Source organism: Cyphomyrmex costatus, unplaced genomic scaffold (assembly GCF_001594065.2).
Source record: "Cyphomyrmex costatus isolate MS0001 unplaced genomic scaffold, Ccosl1.0 scaffold162, whole genome shotgun sequence".
In the NCBI taxonomy this organism is placed as follows: Eukaryota; Metazoa; Arthropoda; class Insecta; order Hymenoptera; family Formicidae; genus Cyphomyrmex; species Cyphomyrmex costatus.
The window spans coordinates 232,762-250,674 of NW_017275632.1; the positions used below are offsets into that span (position 1 = coordinate 232,762).

Sequence of the window (17,913 nt, forward strand, 5' to 3'; positions counted from 1 at the left end):
TCTCTAGAAACATGGAATGCTCGTTATTGGTTCTGCTCTCGTTCCGCGTTACGCTATTCCGCTGCATGGGTTTGCACCCTGAGGGCGGGTTCACACCTTGACGGAAAAACGGAAAGCGGAAAAGCAGTAGCCAATCAGGTAGTCGACTTTCTGTTAGTTTTGTACTATTTACTACCAACGCGAGTTCTGATCGGTTAACTGCTCTTCCGCTTGCCGCTTTTCCGTCAAGATGTGAACCCGCCCTGAGAGAGAACATGACGGCCATTTACCTGTAACCGCAAAAATACTGCCGCGCACTACTGCCCTCTGAAGAAGTGGATGTAAACTACACAACAATATCCATCTTTTTACAGCACTCCTGGTGGAAATAAATCACTGAAATCGTTAAAATAACTCAAATCTATCAAATTAATAAAGATTTTAACGGTTTCAGTGATTTATTTCCACCAGGAGTGCCGTAAAAAGATGGATATTGTTGTGTAGTTTACATCCACTTCTTCAGAGGGCAGTAGTGCGCGGCAGCATTTTGCGGTTACAGGTTTTACTAGGCCGTCATGTCCTCTCTCAGGTTTTCTCTGGTAGCATGTAGCATCTGGTATTACTGTCGGTATGACAGATTTCCTAACCTGAATAGTCGTAAACTTTAACGCTTAATATCTCGGTTCGTAGGGCAGAGACACTTTTTTCTGTCATATTCTTTTGTTTCATGCAAAAACGCGTCGAATAAGCCTAATTTTATCGAAATCGGAGGGTGATGGATGTATTCTGTATAATTACCTAATATTCTTTTTTTTACTATTATTTGTGAGCAAAATCCGCTATGAAAATAATAAAATTGGACATTTTCTTGTGGAGACTTAAACGTGTCAATAAAATTGCAGTTAGTAATGCTACTTGTTTTAACATATTAACAACTGCTTTACCTTATAGTGTTTGTAATGACTGTAGCACAAAGATTGCAAAAGATTTAATTTACAACAATCAGCAATCTATGTCAAATAATGTTATAATTAAACATGGTTCAAAAATACAGAATTTTCTGTATATATCTCATCCTCGTATTGTTTCTCATGCAATGTTATATAATGAAAGGAAACACGGTGGATATAAATCATATCGCAGTAGTCAGTATAATAACATTAGATATCTTTCAAATACTGGTATTGATTCCGTTGCTGAAGTTAAAGTTCCAATGCAGTTTAATGGCCTATTCAAAGCAATATCTGAAAGTGCACCTATTAAAATCTCACAAGATTTCTTATTGTTGGTACATGATTATACAGGTTTACCATGGTGGTCAGTCATTGTACTTTCCACCATTATGATGAGAACAGCAGTGACATTACCATTATCCTTGTATCAGGTATTTTTGTAAAAACACATTATTTCTATAAACTTATATATTTATATGATAGGTAAAATTATAAGACTTATAGTTACATATATAAAATAATTATTTTCTTTCATATATGATTTGTTATATGCTACTCAATAAAAACATAGGAAACACTTTCATAACATTCAAAATAATACCTACAATTTTCAGATTGTTGAAACTTTATGAAAAATTATTGCAGATAAAAAAATAAAAGAGTATTATAAGGCTTAAAATTTTTCAAAGCATGCTTCTGGCTGTATTTTTTTTTAAATTGTTTTGTGGCTTAATAACAAAGATTATATTTTGTTATCAGTTTTTATTAGTTTAAATTCTCACTTATCCTATAAGATTTAATATTATTACATTATTATTTTTCTCAAAATTATACATTGAATATTAATAAATATATTGGTTAGCGTGTCAACTATTTTATAAATGTGATGCCTTTACTATACTTTGACACACTGGGTGCATCCAGAAGCACGACCGCTTACTGAGCGCTCAGTGAGCTCTGGTACCTGTTTAGTTTATATTTTTAGATCTAATATAGAACATGCCAATCAGATATAAAAGCTCACTGAGCGCTTAGTGAGCGGTAGAGCTTTTGGATGCACCAACTGATCAATATGTACATGTGATTATGGTATATTCAACAGTTAATAGTTTGATAAAATTTTTTTCTAAAAAACAGAAAAATAGTTTTGCAAAAAGTTTAAAAAAGTTTTGTAAAAAAATCAAAAATTTTTTATTTTTTGTCAATTCTGTAGAATTAAATTTAAAAACGATCAGATTACAGTATATACTTTGGGTTTTAGAGAACACATTTTTAATCTTTTGATGATTTTTCATTGAATTTTAATGTTGATTTTAAGAAATGCAAGTTTAGCTTGAAAATCATGTAATTTAATTTAAAAAAAAATCATTAAAAAATTTGTTTTAAGTCATTTTGTAGATAAAATTTTTTTTTTTTGTAAAAGTATTAAATTTTTAGAAAAAAAATTTTATCAAGCTGCGAACTGTTGAATGTATATAATTTTAAAGAACATAATAATGTAATCTTTGATACAGAGCAATAAAGATAAAAGTTTTTCGAAGAATGGTCAAAAGTATGTTAAAGTACAAATTTTTTAATTTTTTAATTTTTTTTTGCAATATAATTTTTTGCTGAGTTTTGGTGATTGAAAATTATGTATCTATTTACCTAATCTTACACATTTTGAAAATTCACCTATTTTTTTATTGAGTAGTGTGTTAATTCTTTTCAAAGTTTTAAATAAATTCAATTAACATTATATGAAAAACTGTAATTGGACTATTTTATACAAAGTTATATTAAAAATTAATTTTCAATATTTTCTTTTTAGTTTATTATTTGTGTATATTTTGAAGTATAATGCAATTTTTAGATTCTAATGATTTTTATCATGATATTTTTAGCTATATATATTAGCAAAATTGGAAAACCTCAAATACGAAATGGATGAGATAGTTCAAGAGATGAAAAAAGAGATAAATTATGGCATACATAAATATAATTGGTCTAAACAATATGCGAAACGTTTATACAATCACTCTGTAGGTAATGTTTTATTTTGTTTACTTTAAGCTTTTAAATTAATGAGTTAATAAGGGCAAATTTGATTAGAATATTTTATCTTTAAATATTTAATATTTTTATTGCAGCTAAACAATGGAATAAATTAATTGTTCGAGAAAATTGCCATCCAGCTAAAACTATTTTATTGGTACTAGTGCAAGTACCTTTGTGGATATCGTTATCAATGTCTATTAGAAATTTATGTTATATGTTACCTAAACAGGATGCTAGTATGTATGAATAACGATAAAATAATTATTTGAATAAAGTAAGAATTAGTACATATCTCTAAAATGTTTATTTTATCAGATGCTTACATTACTTATCAGGAATTTATAACTGATGGATTTCTTTGGATGTCTAACTTAACAACAGCAGATCCATTTGTACTTCCTATATCAATGGGATTATTCAATTTAGCCATAATAGAAGTAAATTTTTAATATAATTTCTGATTGGTTTATAAATATTATAAACGAATCTGAAAAATTTTAATTATATTCTGAGTCTTTATATCTCACACTCTAATTTTTAACTTTACAGATAACTTGTATGAGTAGGGTAGTAGAGTCGACAAAATGGCAGAGATACTTGACCAATTGTTGTAGAATTGCTACAATTGGAATGATCCCTATCGCTATGTCTGTACCATCTGTAAGTTTAAAAAAGTTTATAAGAATATTATTTAATTATACAAAAAATACAATCTGAAATATATTTTTTTACAGTGTTTGAGCTTGTACTGGGCAACTAGTAGTGCATTTGGTCTTTTCCAAAATCTCATTTTGTTGTCTCCAAAATTACGTCGTTTTGCAAAAGTACCTATAACTACTTCTGAATCACCACATCCATACTTGATATTGCGTAATAAGATAGCAGCTAGATGTTGTTTCAAAGGAAAAATGGAAATTCCACCAAAGATATAAATGTGTTTTATACGAGTTAATCACGTGTACAAATAAATTATATGCATATAAGTTTTACAAAATGTGCTTTGTAATTCATAAACTTACATTTTTGATACATATATGTTTTGATACCTTATAAAATTTTCTAAGTAATATTGCGTGCGTGCATGCGTATGTGTGTGTACATATATATTCTCCTATTTTTAAATTGACATATTATGATAACGCGTTATTTTAACAGTGTTATGATAACACTATTATCTAGTCTGAAGCCTCTTTTTGTTGAGCTGTTAGAGTTCTTCGATTTCGGTGAAATTTGGTATTAGGTGGGTTTCCGCGGATTCGCTCTTTCCGAATCCGGGTTCAAAATTTGAAAATTCTAAATGGCTTGTTTATGTTTATGTTAAATTTATGATCGGTATTCACGAAGAAAAAATTTACTATGAGATAAACATGGGGCGAGTTCAAGCTGCGGTCGAGTTGCAACTACGAAATACGAATGCTTTGAAGAGTTTGATTGACCAATCAAAAGAATGAATACCGGCCTAAATCATGCTTATGTGTAACTAGCAGTCGTGCTAGGCCGCCGACTGATGGCGCTAGTTGCGATGTCGTAAACCGTCTGATTTGGCATCTCTGTGTACTACATACACTGTGGCTCAGTAGTGGTAACGATAGTGATTTGTTCATCTTCTCTGGTTTTACGTTTTTATTGTGATGCGATGCGAATATCTTACATCCGAATATATTGTTGTATATTTCCGATATTGTTTTTTTGAATTTTATTTATTTGTAAATATATATATATAATTGATACAATTATCATGGCCCAAGACAATTCGTGGAAAACGCCACATTTTCGTCAAAGTGTAGTCGCGAAAATGTAAGTTGTATTGGTTGAGATTAATTATTTAGAATTGCTTCCTCATAGCTCAAATTTTAATAAAAATATACTCATTCGATATGTTTTTACTCAAAACGAAAGAACCTAGCAGTCTGCTTCGATAATTTAGACAAGTTATTAAACGTTAAAAGTTTGAAACTTTAAAGGTTAATAAGGTATTTGTCATGTTAACTCGATACATACAGAGCTAATATGTATATATATAATATATATATATATATACGTATTTTAACAATTAATTTTTAAAAATAAATCTCTGCTTTAATCACACAAATTTATTTCTTTAAAAACACAAATTTACTTTCTCTAAAATAGAGAAACAAGAAAACAGAAATATAAGAAAATTTGTATTTTTAAAGTAGTGAATTTGTTTTAAAGTGAAGGATTTGTTATATATATCTATATATATAAAACAAATCCTTCACTTTAAAATTCACTACTTTAAAAAATGAATTTAAAAACTTTAATCCATATAAAAAAATTAAAGTTAAGTTATAAATTTGGTATAATAAGTTAGAATAACTATTCTCTGTTCTATATATATATATATATATGTATATATTTATATATATATACACAAAACGTCCGGAATTGTTAAACAGCGATGTATTCACATTTCAATAATTTCATCATTGAAATAATTAAACGTCATTGGATATAATCACATCATGTTTTAGTAAATAATTTTATAACAACAATATGCACCATTTACCGCGTTGTCTCTTATATAGCCGAATTTAAATTTGTTATTGTTTTTGATTTTTAAATTCTTTTTTTTAAATAGATCTCTGTAACTAATATAAATATGACTTCATCATTGTTGTCCAAAATCCTATGAATTTTGAAAAATGTTACAAATGTTTCGCTATGCATTATTTAATTTCTCAATTAAAATTAATAATATTACCTTATGACTTAAATAAATAAATTTATAGTGGTTCTTGTATTTCTGACTTATCAGTCAATATAATAGATATTTTGTCTTCTAAAATTTTGAATTTTAACACTTAATAACTTTGTTTATGAGACAGACCGCTGCGTTTTTTAGAGGTTCTCTTGTTTTGAGTGAAAATGTGATAAATATTTTTATTAAAATTTGAGCTGAGGAAGTGATTTAAATTATCATTTTACTTAAAGTTATTAAATAAATTTACTTTTTACATGGAGTATTGATATTTACATATATATATTTATTTTTACATATATATGTTTTATTTTTTTACATGAAATACATAACTTATTAGTTGTGTATATGAGTTAATAGATTTATTTTAAATCAATTTGCTCTTTTCTTTTTTTACTGTTTCTAGTATTTACAATTCTTTATTTACTTTTTTCTGTAAAATTTTGCTATAAAATTGTTTTTCCTCTTTTCTTCATTTGATATATAATTGCAAACATTTTATTAACAACAGTGATGAAGCAGTACAAGTATCTGGTATGCCTACGACAAAGAATAGCATTGAAATGGAGAATCATGTCTTCCAAAAAGCTAAATCTAAGGTATGTCTAGAATTAACTAGGAACTTATTAATTCTCTCTATCCTTTGCAGCTGCGTTATATTATACTTTTTAGATTTAAAGTTAAATAAATATATTAGTTATTTTCCATTTTTATACGAGTGATATTGACAAGAAAAGGTTCCTAACTTAAAAATTCAAAAAATTATGAAACTGACAATACGTAGAAGATATCCTGAGTGTAATAAGCAATCTTTTTTGTTGACCAAATTTACGCTAAATGGATAAAAATAAATTCCTGAAAATATTAGTTATTATTATTTTAGTATTATATTTATCATTAAAAGGAAATGGAACAAAAATTTCAGAGGAAAAATTAATTTTTTAAAGTAAGATTTATTGATTAAGAAACTTATTAATTGTTTAATTACATGAACAATTCAAATTATCAAAATATGAACGAAGAATAAATATATAATAACATGTAACATGAATAATAACTTTCCACTTGAAGTAAAATTGTTCCAGGTATTTATGTATTTCATGTATTGAAAGCACCTTAACTATTGTAAGACTTCAACTAACTATGAAACACTTAAATGTATTATATAATATTATTAAAAAACCATAAAATATTAATGTAAATATATTGTTTGTTTTTTGTTTATGTATATTTATTATTTTTTTAGACAATCAATAAGTTTTCTAATCACTAAATCTCTTTTATTTAAAAAAATTAATTTTTTTCTCTAAAATTTTATTCTGTCTCCTGTTGTTGGTGAATAATAAAATAAAAACGATAAGTGGAATAATCTTCAAAAGTTGATTTTACCGTTTTGGATAAATTCAGGCAGCAAAAAAAATTATTTTTTTTATTTCGGATAGTTTCTATGTATTGCCAATGTTTCATAATTTTTTTAATTTCTATGTTGGAGACTTTTTTTTGTAAATCTAGCGTTATGTATTTTATACTCTGATCACTACTTACTTTAATGTCAAAATTATTATGTAACAAATTTATAATTTCATCTTTAATTAAGTGGTAATACAGTCATAAAAATAAATGTATTTTGGCAGTACTTTGAATAATAAATAATAGCAAGAGGTATTGGTAAAAGGTTCAATATTTTGTTATAGAGCATTATATTTACGTTTAAACATTCGAATAAATTGTTATAATTTCTTATTTTAATTATATAAAATATAAGCTATATTTTGTATGCTTTCCTTTTAGAGGGCACACTCGACACAAACGTCGTTCTATCTTTATCATTCGTTGAAGACGTCAAGAAAGATAGAACGACGTTTGTGTCGAGTGTGCTCTCTAAAAGGAAAGCATACTTTATTAAAACTATACTTAAATTTTAGAGACAATTGTATATAGGATATATTCTGTGATGCTAAACAAATTATTTCAAATTCCTTGTCTTTTTAACTCTTATAACTTACAATGTAATACCTGTTTTATCTTTTTGATATCTTTTCAGTATTTTTAAATGGGAGCAAGTTTGGACGCTTTGATTAGTTATATGGCTATCTCACCATGTTATCATGTTGAAATTGGGGTTTGACTAAATAAAAATTAAATATTTCTTTTTTTTACCGTCTTATTACATAAACATGAAAAATTAGAAACAATGTAATAATCTTATTAGATTGTACATGTGAGAAAGGCCCATAATGGTCAAGGTTAGATCTTTACTGCTTAAATAATTCAATTTAAATTATCTATATGTACACTATATACATGTACATACATATATGTACATACATATACAGGGTGTACCAAAAGTCTGGATACATCTAAATATCTCATAAACGATTTTTTCTAAAATGCATCGTTTATGTCATATTTAGGTGTATCCAGACTTTTGGTACATGCTGTATATCATATTTGTAGTTATTTTTTAACTGCGCACCGAAATTTTATCAAATTTAATAACGCAATTAAACTACCGAAATAATATCACAAATTTTGCGCAGTTCAAAAATAATTACAAATATGATATGATATCCCTGATAAAAAATGTTGATAGAGAATGATTGAGAACAATCGGATTTCTATCAATTTGTATCGTGTTTTTTTAATAAGTTTATATCATTTTTAACTGATATTTTATATATCTAAAATTTTATCAGATTTAAAAACGCAATTAAATACTGAAATACTATCACAATTAAATTTCGATGCTCAATAAGCATTTATTATAATAGAAAAATCTTAATATAATAATACAATTAATCTATAAATAAATTTACAGAAATCTGTAAATAAATTTACAATATTCAAATCTAAAGACCGTCAATGTAAGAACATAACTAATACGAATACGAAGCCTATAACAGTCTAACTTGGATTTGGAATATATAATTTCGCGTAAATTTATATACTAGGTAATATATGTAGTCTCTCTAAACTGCGCGCCGAACAATTGTCGGTCTTGAAACTCTAATAAACTACCATAGTACTATTACAAATTAAATTGATTAACAATTTAATAATTAATTGATGCTTTTTTGGGCATCTCATATCGATGTTAAACTATATTAAAATCTGAAAATATTAAATCTGAAAATAATTCTTATTGAGAAAAATATTACCTCGGCTGGAAGTCGAACCTGGATCGCTTGCTTCACGCGCAAGCGTCCTAGCCAATTAGACTACCGAGGTCTTAAATATTTATTGTAAGAAATATTATTTCAGCCGGGAGTCCAATCCGGATTTCTTGCATTCCGTGCGAACATAGTAAGTCTTTGGTTACCAAGGCATATCTGATAACTACCTACAACTTAATTAATTGCCTCGTTAGTCTAAAGACTTAGAATGCTCGCATGCAATGCATGAGATCCGAATTTAAACTCCCGGCCGAGGTAATATATTTTGCAATAAATAAATTTATTTACAAATTTCTATTATATTGTATTAAGATCTCTTTATTAATAAATGCTTATTGAGCATCGAAATTTAATTGTGATTATTATTTCGTATATGACAGTATAAATACATATATACAGGGGGTTCGGAAATTCAATCGACAATCTCTGAAAGTTTGTCGATTGAATTTCCGAACACCCTGTATATATAATTCACATTAAAATATTTAAGTAGCAAAAATTTAGCATTAACCGTTATGGGCCTTTAATATATATATATGTTTCTATTTTTTGTTAAAAGTTAGTTTTAAATGATTATAGAAAGTACACTGTCAAGCTTCCGAAAAAAATGCCTTAGCATTGTCAAAATCTGCCAAGGCCCGATTCCGATTATACCACTGCTTTTAATGTGAGTTAACTAGACTCGGTAAACAACGCGTGCGTGGTCTCTGGTTTGTGCAGATTGTAGATAAAATCTCAATTAAATCCTCAATCAGAATGAAAAAGATGCATTCATTAAGCTTTGATATAAATGGAAAACAACTATTAGGTTAGACTTATTAAACTTAATTAAGTATGAGAATTTGAAAAATCCTATTTTCAGTCAAAGCAGATCTTAATGTTTAAATATTTTGGTGTGAATTTATGTACATATATTTAATTCTGCAAATTATGCGGCGAAATCATTTTTATCATTGCATTTAAAGACTGAAAAAAATTTCGCCGCGTTGTTGCAGAATTGAAAAAGTATATAAAAAATACCAAAATATTTAAGCACTAAGATCCGCTTTGACCGAAAATTGAATTTCTCTTAATTAAATTTATTGTCATTGGTCCAATTACATATTATTATTTTATATTATAATTAAATATTGAAGAAAGATTGAAGAAAGATAAATAATGAATGTAGTTTTACAAATCAATTATCATATGAATAAAGTTTAACTAGATAAACAAATCTATTAAGTGCAAGTAATATATTACAAATATTTATTTTTATTTTTAAAAATTATTGTATTATATATGTAATTCTTATATTTCTGGTAATTAATTTAAAACGATATCTTATAATATTTTTGTTTTAATAATTAAATTAGAACATTAATTTTTTATATGTAGCGTTATGTCTTCATAATTTATTTGAGTGAGAGTTATCACAAAAATTATTATACTCTGTATATTACTTTAGGCACATATAAGCTATTTAATATTATTAATATGTTTCTATCTGTTTACAGGAAGAGTACTTGGGTTTTGTTGCCAGATTGATTCTTCATGTTAGAGAAATGAGTAATATACTATATAAATATTTTATGTTAATTTTGATTATATAATAATAATAGAGATTTATCATAAAATAATGACTATTTTTATTACGTTAATATATGTACTATATATATCAAATTAAATCTAGCTTATAAATTCCTCAACGGAACATAAATATATAATTTACTATGTTAAACACAAATTAAATAATTGTGAAGGAAAAGTATATTTGCTTTAAAAAGATAAAATATATGGCATATGATGTTTTTTTCCTACTAAATCGATAGCTGAATTTGGATATTGTTGTGTTGCTTGACTTCACATGAGTTTATGCTGGTTAATCAGTTGAAATTTATTTGACAAAAGGCATTTAACGGATGTATCTGAATAATAAATAAACATGGACTATTATGAGTTACTATAGTATATGGTTGAAAAGGTGCAATTGCGTTGTTTTTAATTATTATGAAAAAAATACTTTGTTGATCACGTGACATAAGGATGTATTCTGATTGGCTGCTACCTTGAGCCAGCACAAAATTACGCAAATGTAACCTGAATACCATGAAAATTCAGCGGGTCAGCCAATGATAAAACTATTAAGCTACACAATTTTTGATATAGCAAACTACATAATTTCCAGCAAGATCACCAGCAGAGTACCATTTAAGCAATAATCCAGTAAAAAAGCATCATAAAAACACAAATAGGTTCTAAGTTGCTTAATAACTCGTTAAATTATCAATGTTATGATTAATTATATTCTTTTTTTGTTGTATTCTTTCATATTTATAAAATTTCAAAATGTTATTTTCTTGTTCAGTATTTCTTTTTTTGGAAGTCTCATTATTGTGAGATTTTATATGTATTAATTCAGTGAAATTCTATTCTTTTCATAGATTCCAAAAAGGGTGCAACTGATAATGCACCAGGTACTGCTGGTACTAATAATCAAGGCATGCCCGATCCAATTGGTGCTCTTCAGACGTTGGCGCGTCAAGGTACAGGAAATAATCAAATGATGAGCATAGGAGGTCCGGGTCCTAACCATCAGGGTATGATCCCGCAATCACCTGCAAATACTGCGACTAATCGTAAGTATTATACTATAATTTACAAAGGAATAATCAGTGGTTGTACTAATTATAATAAATACATAATAAATAATTTGATTTATACATATCTAAAAAATGTACACACACGCACACACACACGCACACACACACACACACACACACACACACACACACACACACACACACACACACACACACACACACACACACCTGTAAGTATGATAATTAGTCAAATTCTTTTGTACATTTTGTTAGTTTTGCAAAGTTTAAATCAACGACCTGCTCAACCAATGAATATGCCTGGTATGCAAAACAAGATGCCAGGTATGGGTATGATGCCGTCACAAACTGGCGGTCCAATGAATCATATGGGCCCCATTCAGACCATACAAAACAATCCTATGTTGACTCAAATGAATCAGATGGGACAAGGAAATATTCCTCCACAAATAAATCAAATGGTGCCTGGGCAAATGGGTCAATTAGGCGCTGGACAGATGCAACAAAATATGCAGGTACGTTCTATGTACTAACTACTATATAAGTTATATAAAAATATATAAAAAGACTAAAATAAGGTGTAAAAAGATGAATCAATAACATTTTATTTGTGTCATAATTTATTCATAGATTACTTTTATAGTCCCAGATGCAGACTCAACTACCAGGTCAAATGAATAATCAAATTACGGGACCAATAAGCAATATACAAACTAGTATACCGCAACAAATGAATCAAATTGGTTCTGGACAATTAGGTCCTGGTCAGATACAACAGCAGTTAAATCATATTCAACGAAAAGTATATATATATATATACTTATCAATAATTCTCATTACCAATATCATTAATAATAATATTTTCATTGGCAATATTTTTTATTAATATAATTTTCATTTTTGTTTTTAGCCGGGTGAAATTATGAATACTGGATTTCCTGGCCCACGTAATGTTACACCTAATCAATTCTTGCGACAGAGTCCGTCTCCTTCAGCTCCAAGCCCAGCTGGATTGGGAGCACCGTCGAGGTAATATTAACATTCTTTTTAAATATAAAAATGAGATCACACAATGCTCGTTTTCTTGAATGATATGCATGCATGCAGTCATGCCTGTTCTGATGCATGCTAGAATACGTTCATACATTGAGCGGTGCATACTGATATCCTTGATTTCTGTACATAATTTTTATGCATGATTTCAAGCTTGTTTCCTTGCATGCACCAATCAAAAGATTGAAAATGGTCACGTAATCGGGTAGATGATCGATAACTTTAGAATACAAATGATTGTGCTAATTTCATAGCTATCTGTCAAACGTCAGATTTCAAGCTAAAAAATGTACTTTTTGTACTTCATTATTTATTCGTTTTGAGCTTCATTGCGTAAATGCTTATTGTGATAATTTGGATTTTTAATAGCATATAATGTAGGTTCGTTTTTATACGCCTCTATTAATACTATTACTTGGTCTCTATTCCACGATATTTTTTAGCTTAAAATCTGACGTTTCACAAATAGCTACGAAATTAGCACAATTGTTTCTATTTTGAAGATGCTGTCGATCGTCTACCCGATTACGTGACCATTTTCAATTTTTTGATTGGTGCATGCAAGGAAACAAGCTTGAAATCATGCATAAAAATTATGTACAGAAATCATGGATGTCAGTATGCACCGTTCAATGGATGCACGTATTCTAGATACCGCATGCATCAGAGCAGGACCCATATTCTGTACACGGCTATCGACAGTTGTCGGTGTCGTTAAATAGCGATAGCCAATAAGAATCGCACTTTTCTCCTAAAACAGTCCTTACCATTGGCTATCGCTACTTAACGACACCGACAACTGTCGGTAGACGTGTACAGAATATGGGCCCAGGCATGACTGCATGCATGCATATGATTTAAGAAAACGAGCATCGTGTGATTCTATCTTAATATTAGAATTGTGTGACAGAAATATAGAAGCAATTTTTTACATATGTCTAACATAATAACAAAATAATGTATTTCCATAGTAATCAAATGGTAGCCTCGCCCGCTCTAGTGCCATCACCAAGTCCTCAGCATGCCATTTTGACAGGACCAACTCGGTCCGTGAATTCCGTAGGTATGTTCAGATAATCGAGAATTAATAAACATAGAAGGTCAACATATATAAGAAAAGGAAAAGGGGAGAATGGAATTATAATATTAAATACATATGTTGAATTAAATACAACTACATAGGTATGGCACCATCTCCAAGCAGTTCATTAAATACTCCCGGAGGTGTAGGCGCTACACCAAGTCCTCAACAAGAAGATCAGGCTTATAGAGACAAAGTTAGACAGTTGAGTAAATACATAGAACCATTACGAAGAATGATTGCCAAGATGAGCAGCGAAGGAAGTAAGAAAATAATATTACATGATTAATACAAATAATAACATTGAAAAGTAAATGTGTATGTATATATACAAGATATAAAATTTTCAAAATATTAAAAAGATCTAGTTTACTTTAAAGTAAAAAAATTTATTCTATGAAAATTAATATACCAAAAAATGTATTTAAAGAGTATAAATATATGTATATAATATAAATATTTATTAATAAATTTATAAATATTCATAAAATAATTTCTTATATTTAGAAGTTTCAGCAAAAAAAAAGAAAGTGACATTTTTGATATTACATATGCCTTCCTGATAACAATTTGAATAAATAACTAGGTACTGTAAATAAGTACTGTTTATATTTGTCTATTTTCTGTTGGGCAGATGTTGATAAACTCAGCAAAATGAAGAAACTCTTGGAAATTCTATCAAATCCCAGTAAACGTATGCCGTTGGATACGTTGCTAAAATGTGAAGTCGTCTTAGAAAAATTAGACTTTAAGAGAGGAGACGGTAGCGTGGGACCGCCCTTAAAGGAGCACCAAATTTTCAGTCCGCTATTAGAAGCCGTAAGCGCACATCTCCAAAGTCCGGTAATCAATCACACATTGCAACGCACTTTTGGCCCATGTTTGGATGCATTATTTGGACCAGAGATAAAGTAAGAACGCATGCATATATACAAATCGATTACATTTTTTATTTTATGTAATAAATTGTAATCAAAAATTGAAATCAAACAATGTTGATATTATAGCTCAATAAATAAAAAATTCGATATAAAGGCTACGAGTCAAATATATATATTATATTTAAATCAATAACAAAACACTAAAGAATATAATAAATACATCGAAGAGACATTATAAACAATTATTACAGAAACAAACCATCGTTTATTTAGTAAACAAACCGGGGTCTGGTACACCTGGGAAAAAGCTAACGATAAATCGTAATCTTAATTTGAAGTTGCTACTGATTTCAATACAAGTTCCAACTATCTCAGCCCAAGTCGATCCATTTTGTTTAGCAATTGCTTCTTTTGTTTCTGTAATAATTGTTTATAATGTGTCTTTTCGATGTATTTATTAATTTATTATATAGCCTTTATATTATATCGAAAAATTGAAATATTATATTCTATGATCTCTGTATAAAAATAGAAATTTGCCACCACCTTTGAAGAAGCAAAAAATAGAGGAATCACCTAGTGAAATACCAGACGTATTACAAGGAGAAATAGCTAGATTGGACCAACGATTTAAAGTATGTAATATCAGCTTTTAAGCTCATTTTGTATAAAAAGTAAAAATTTATGTTTATTTTGAAAGTTTTAATATCTGGTGTTGTACCTATAAAAATGATCTGATTTTATAATTCGTAAATTTTTTTTATGTATAGAATAACATATATACAAACTACGCATTTTTGTATCTGGCTTTTATAATTAAAAAGATAGTATACATAAATATAATTATTATTAATCATTCAATTTTTATTTCAGGTCAGTCTAGATCCAGCGCAGCAAAGTGGATCAAGATGCATACAACTGATATGTTGGCTTGACGATCGTCATCTTCCATGCGTTCCACCGATTTCGGTTACAGTTCCCGCAGACTATCCTTCAACACCACCTCGTTGCGTCATGGCACCGCACGAATATGAAGCAACGACATTTCTGTGTGCCGTACAAAAGGCCTTGAACGTCCGTATCGCAAAATTGCCGCGCCGTTTCTCTCTTTCTCAACTATTGGACACATGGGAGATGAGTGTGCGACAAGCAAGCGCACCAAAGGAAATGTCTATTACTGCCAGTACAGTCCTGATGGGTTTATAGTACAAATCGCGTAAATATCTAATAACATTAAAGATGAATAACAGTCGAAAACGTTAGACAGTAACGTAAGCAATAGCAAATAAAAAATGTTAATTTGCTCAGTGCTTACATTTTCTATATGTCATTGATCTTATGTAACAAGGTTATTGCAAGCAAAAATGCTAATAAACACAATGAAAATCTATATATAATATTATACTGTTGCAATAAAATAAGTATCAACTCTTCAAAAATTCATATTGTAACCTTCTTTGGTTAATACCTGCATATTAACCACAGATTCTAATTTAAAAAAAATGTTTTTTTATCTCTCCATCAGAGCATTTTAGTAAATTGAATTGATTTTAATAAATTGAACAGTGAAAAACATTTATTTAAATTACTGATTTCTTTAGATGTATAATATATCTCTATGTAAAATCTGTTTTATTAAATATATTATTTTCAATTTTATATAAAACTAATTATATATAGAAAGTGGCAGTTTTTCAAATATATGTTTATGTACATATCCGTATATGTAAATATTAATGTACAGTATTGTAAGAAATCTCTTTAATGGAAAGGGATATTAGATATATTGTCAGGAAAGGCAGCGGAATCTCTGGGCATAGTTACAGGATTCTGATAACAAATATAATTTTATATTATCATTAAAATCACTAGTTTATTTTATTATTAAACTGTACAAAATTTGAGAACTGGAGAGAAAGCAGCCTCGCGCGTGACGTAACGAAACACGATCTCTATCGGTTTGTCTCTGCCAGCATTGATACGGAAATCTTCTCGCGACTGAGTCTCGGGAGCTCTTGCTTCTCCCAGACACATCTTTTCGCTTGCTCAGTTTTTCCAGATCTCAAATCGTAACGCATTTGCTCCGATCCGCGCACTTGCTACGAAATGGGAAATCTTAGAATTTACGGCGCTATCAAATTCGATAGATGCGAACGTATAATCGATACTTTATATCAATATATTCACACAACTATTACCTAACAATAAACATATTTATTTCTTACAATACAAATATACATAAAATGAAATCATGTAATTTATTGACAGTGTCGCTGCGCTTGACTTAGCGCCGAGACATTACCGTATCTCCAGATTTATATAGATACATTTCTATAAAATTTATGGTAATTTTATAATTATAGCTTATATTGGTAAATATATGAAAAATACAATGTTTTTTTTTATTCGATTATTTGTAATTTTACACAAATTAATTACTTTATCACACAATTATATATTGCAATATGTATATTACATACATTAACATGTATGTATATTCTTATTAAATACATAGTATTACATTAGATATACTAGTATATCTTAATTTATACCATTAAATCGTCTGAATCTAACAGTAGTAATGAGTTAAGAGTAGTAATACGGTCCAAATCAAACCAAGCATTTTTACAGGATTTCACTGGGATTCCTGATACATATATCAATTTGATACGATACTCGCAATATTCAGAAATATTAAATCAGACAACACTGAGTACCCTGCAAGTGTTTATACTGATAATAGAATAATAAAATCGGCGAATTATTACAACAATTTTTGATAGGTTGCGTGAGAACGGCTAATTTTCAATTCATCAAGATCCGTTAAGAGCAGAGATATAAGTAGAAAATCGTGTTCTGTACCACTTTGATAACAATCCTGAGACTAATGTTCGGAGAGTATCAGCTGCGTTACAATTGCTATAGTACAGAATCTGCCAAATTTTAAGAGATGATAACCGCCATACTCAAAAAGTGCAGAATTTATTACTTCGGGATTATTTCAAAAAGTTGAATTTTAGCAATTAGTTTCTTGAACAATCTAACAATGACAATTCATTTCTATCAAAAATAATCTTAACGAACGAAGCTACATTCAGGATTGGGCATGTATTTAAAATACTTTTATTTGAAAACAGTAAGACAATTGTATCATATATTTTGTATTTCAGCGGAGTACATGAAAATATTCTGCATTTTATATTTTATGGAAGTATATAAAAGTATTTTATATTTTTTGTATTTCAGTATTAATAATAAAAGATTGAAAGTATTTTGTATTTTAAATACTAAGATAGACAATTAATGTTATTATTCCACACAGAATTATAAGCATGTAACACCTAAGGAGATAAATCCAGCCGACCGTTAAAGGCAATTTCTTATTGGTTGTGTTTCTCACATGTACAGTCCTATAAGATTTAATATTTAAATAT

The 17,913-nt window shown here is 28.7% G+C and overlaps 2 protein-coding genes across 2 annotated transcripts; both read left to right on the forward strand.

Moving 5' to 3' along the window:
- Positions 1-820: 820 nt before the first annotated feature.
- On the forward strand, positions 821-3,901 carry LOC108771602 (mitochondrial inner membrane protein COX18). The gene is made up of 6 exons (XM_018536926.1): positions 821-1,363; positions 2,816-2,957; positions 3,062-3,205; positions 3,285-3,406; positions 3,519-3,629; positions 3,704-3,901. The coding sequence occupies exons 1-6, from the start codon at positions 821-823 to the stop codon at positions 3,899-3,901; spliced, it is 1,260 nt and encodes a 419-aa protein (XP_018392428.1).
- An 806-nt stretch (positions 3,902-4,707) lies between these two features.
- Positions 4,708-15,768, forward strand: MED15 (mediator complex subunit 15). Its single transcript, XM_018536920.1, has 12 exons — positions 4,708-4,766; positions 6,203-6,290; positions 10,361-10,412; positions 11,288-11,482; positions 11,720-11,979; positions 12,108-12,266; positions 12,375-12,493; positions 13,489-13,580; positions 13,700-13,861; positions 14,233-14,509; positions 15,012-15,114; positions 15,353-15,768. The coding sequence occupies exons 1-12, from the start codon at positions 4,708-4,710 to the stop codon at positions 15,683-15,685; spliced, it is 1,899 nt and encodes a 632-aa protein (XP_018392422.1). The 3' UTR covers positions 15,686-15,768.
- The last annotated feature ends 2,145 nt before the right edge of the window (positions 15,769-17,913 follow it).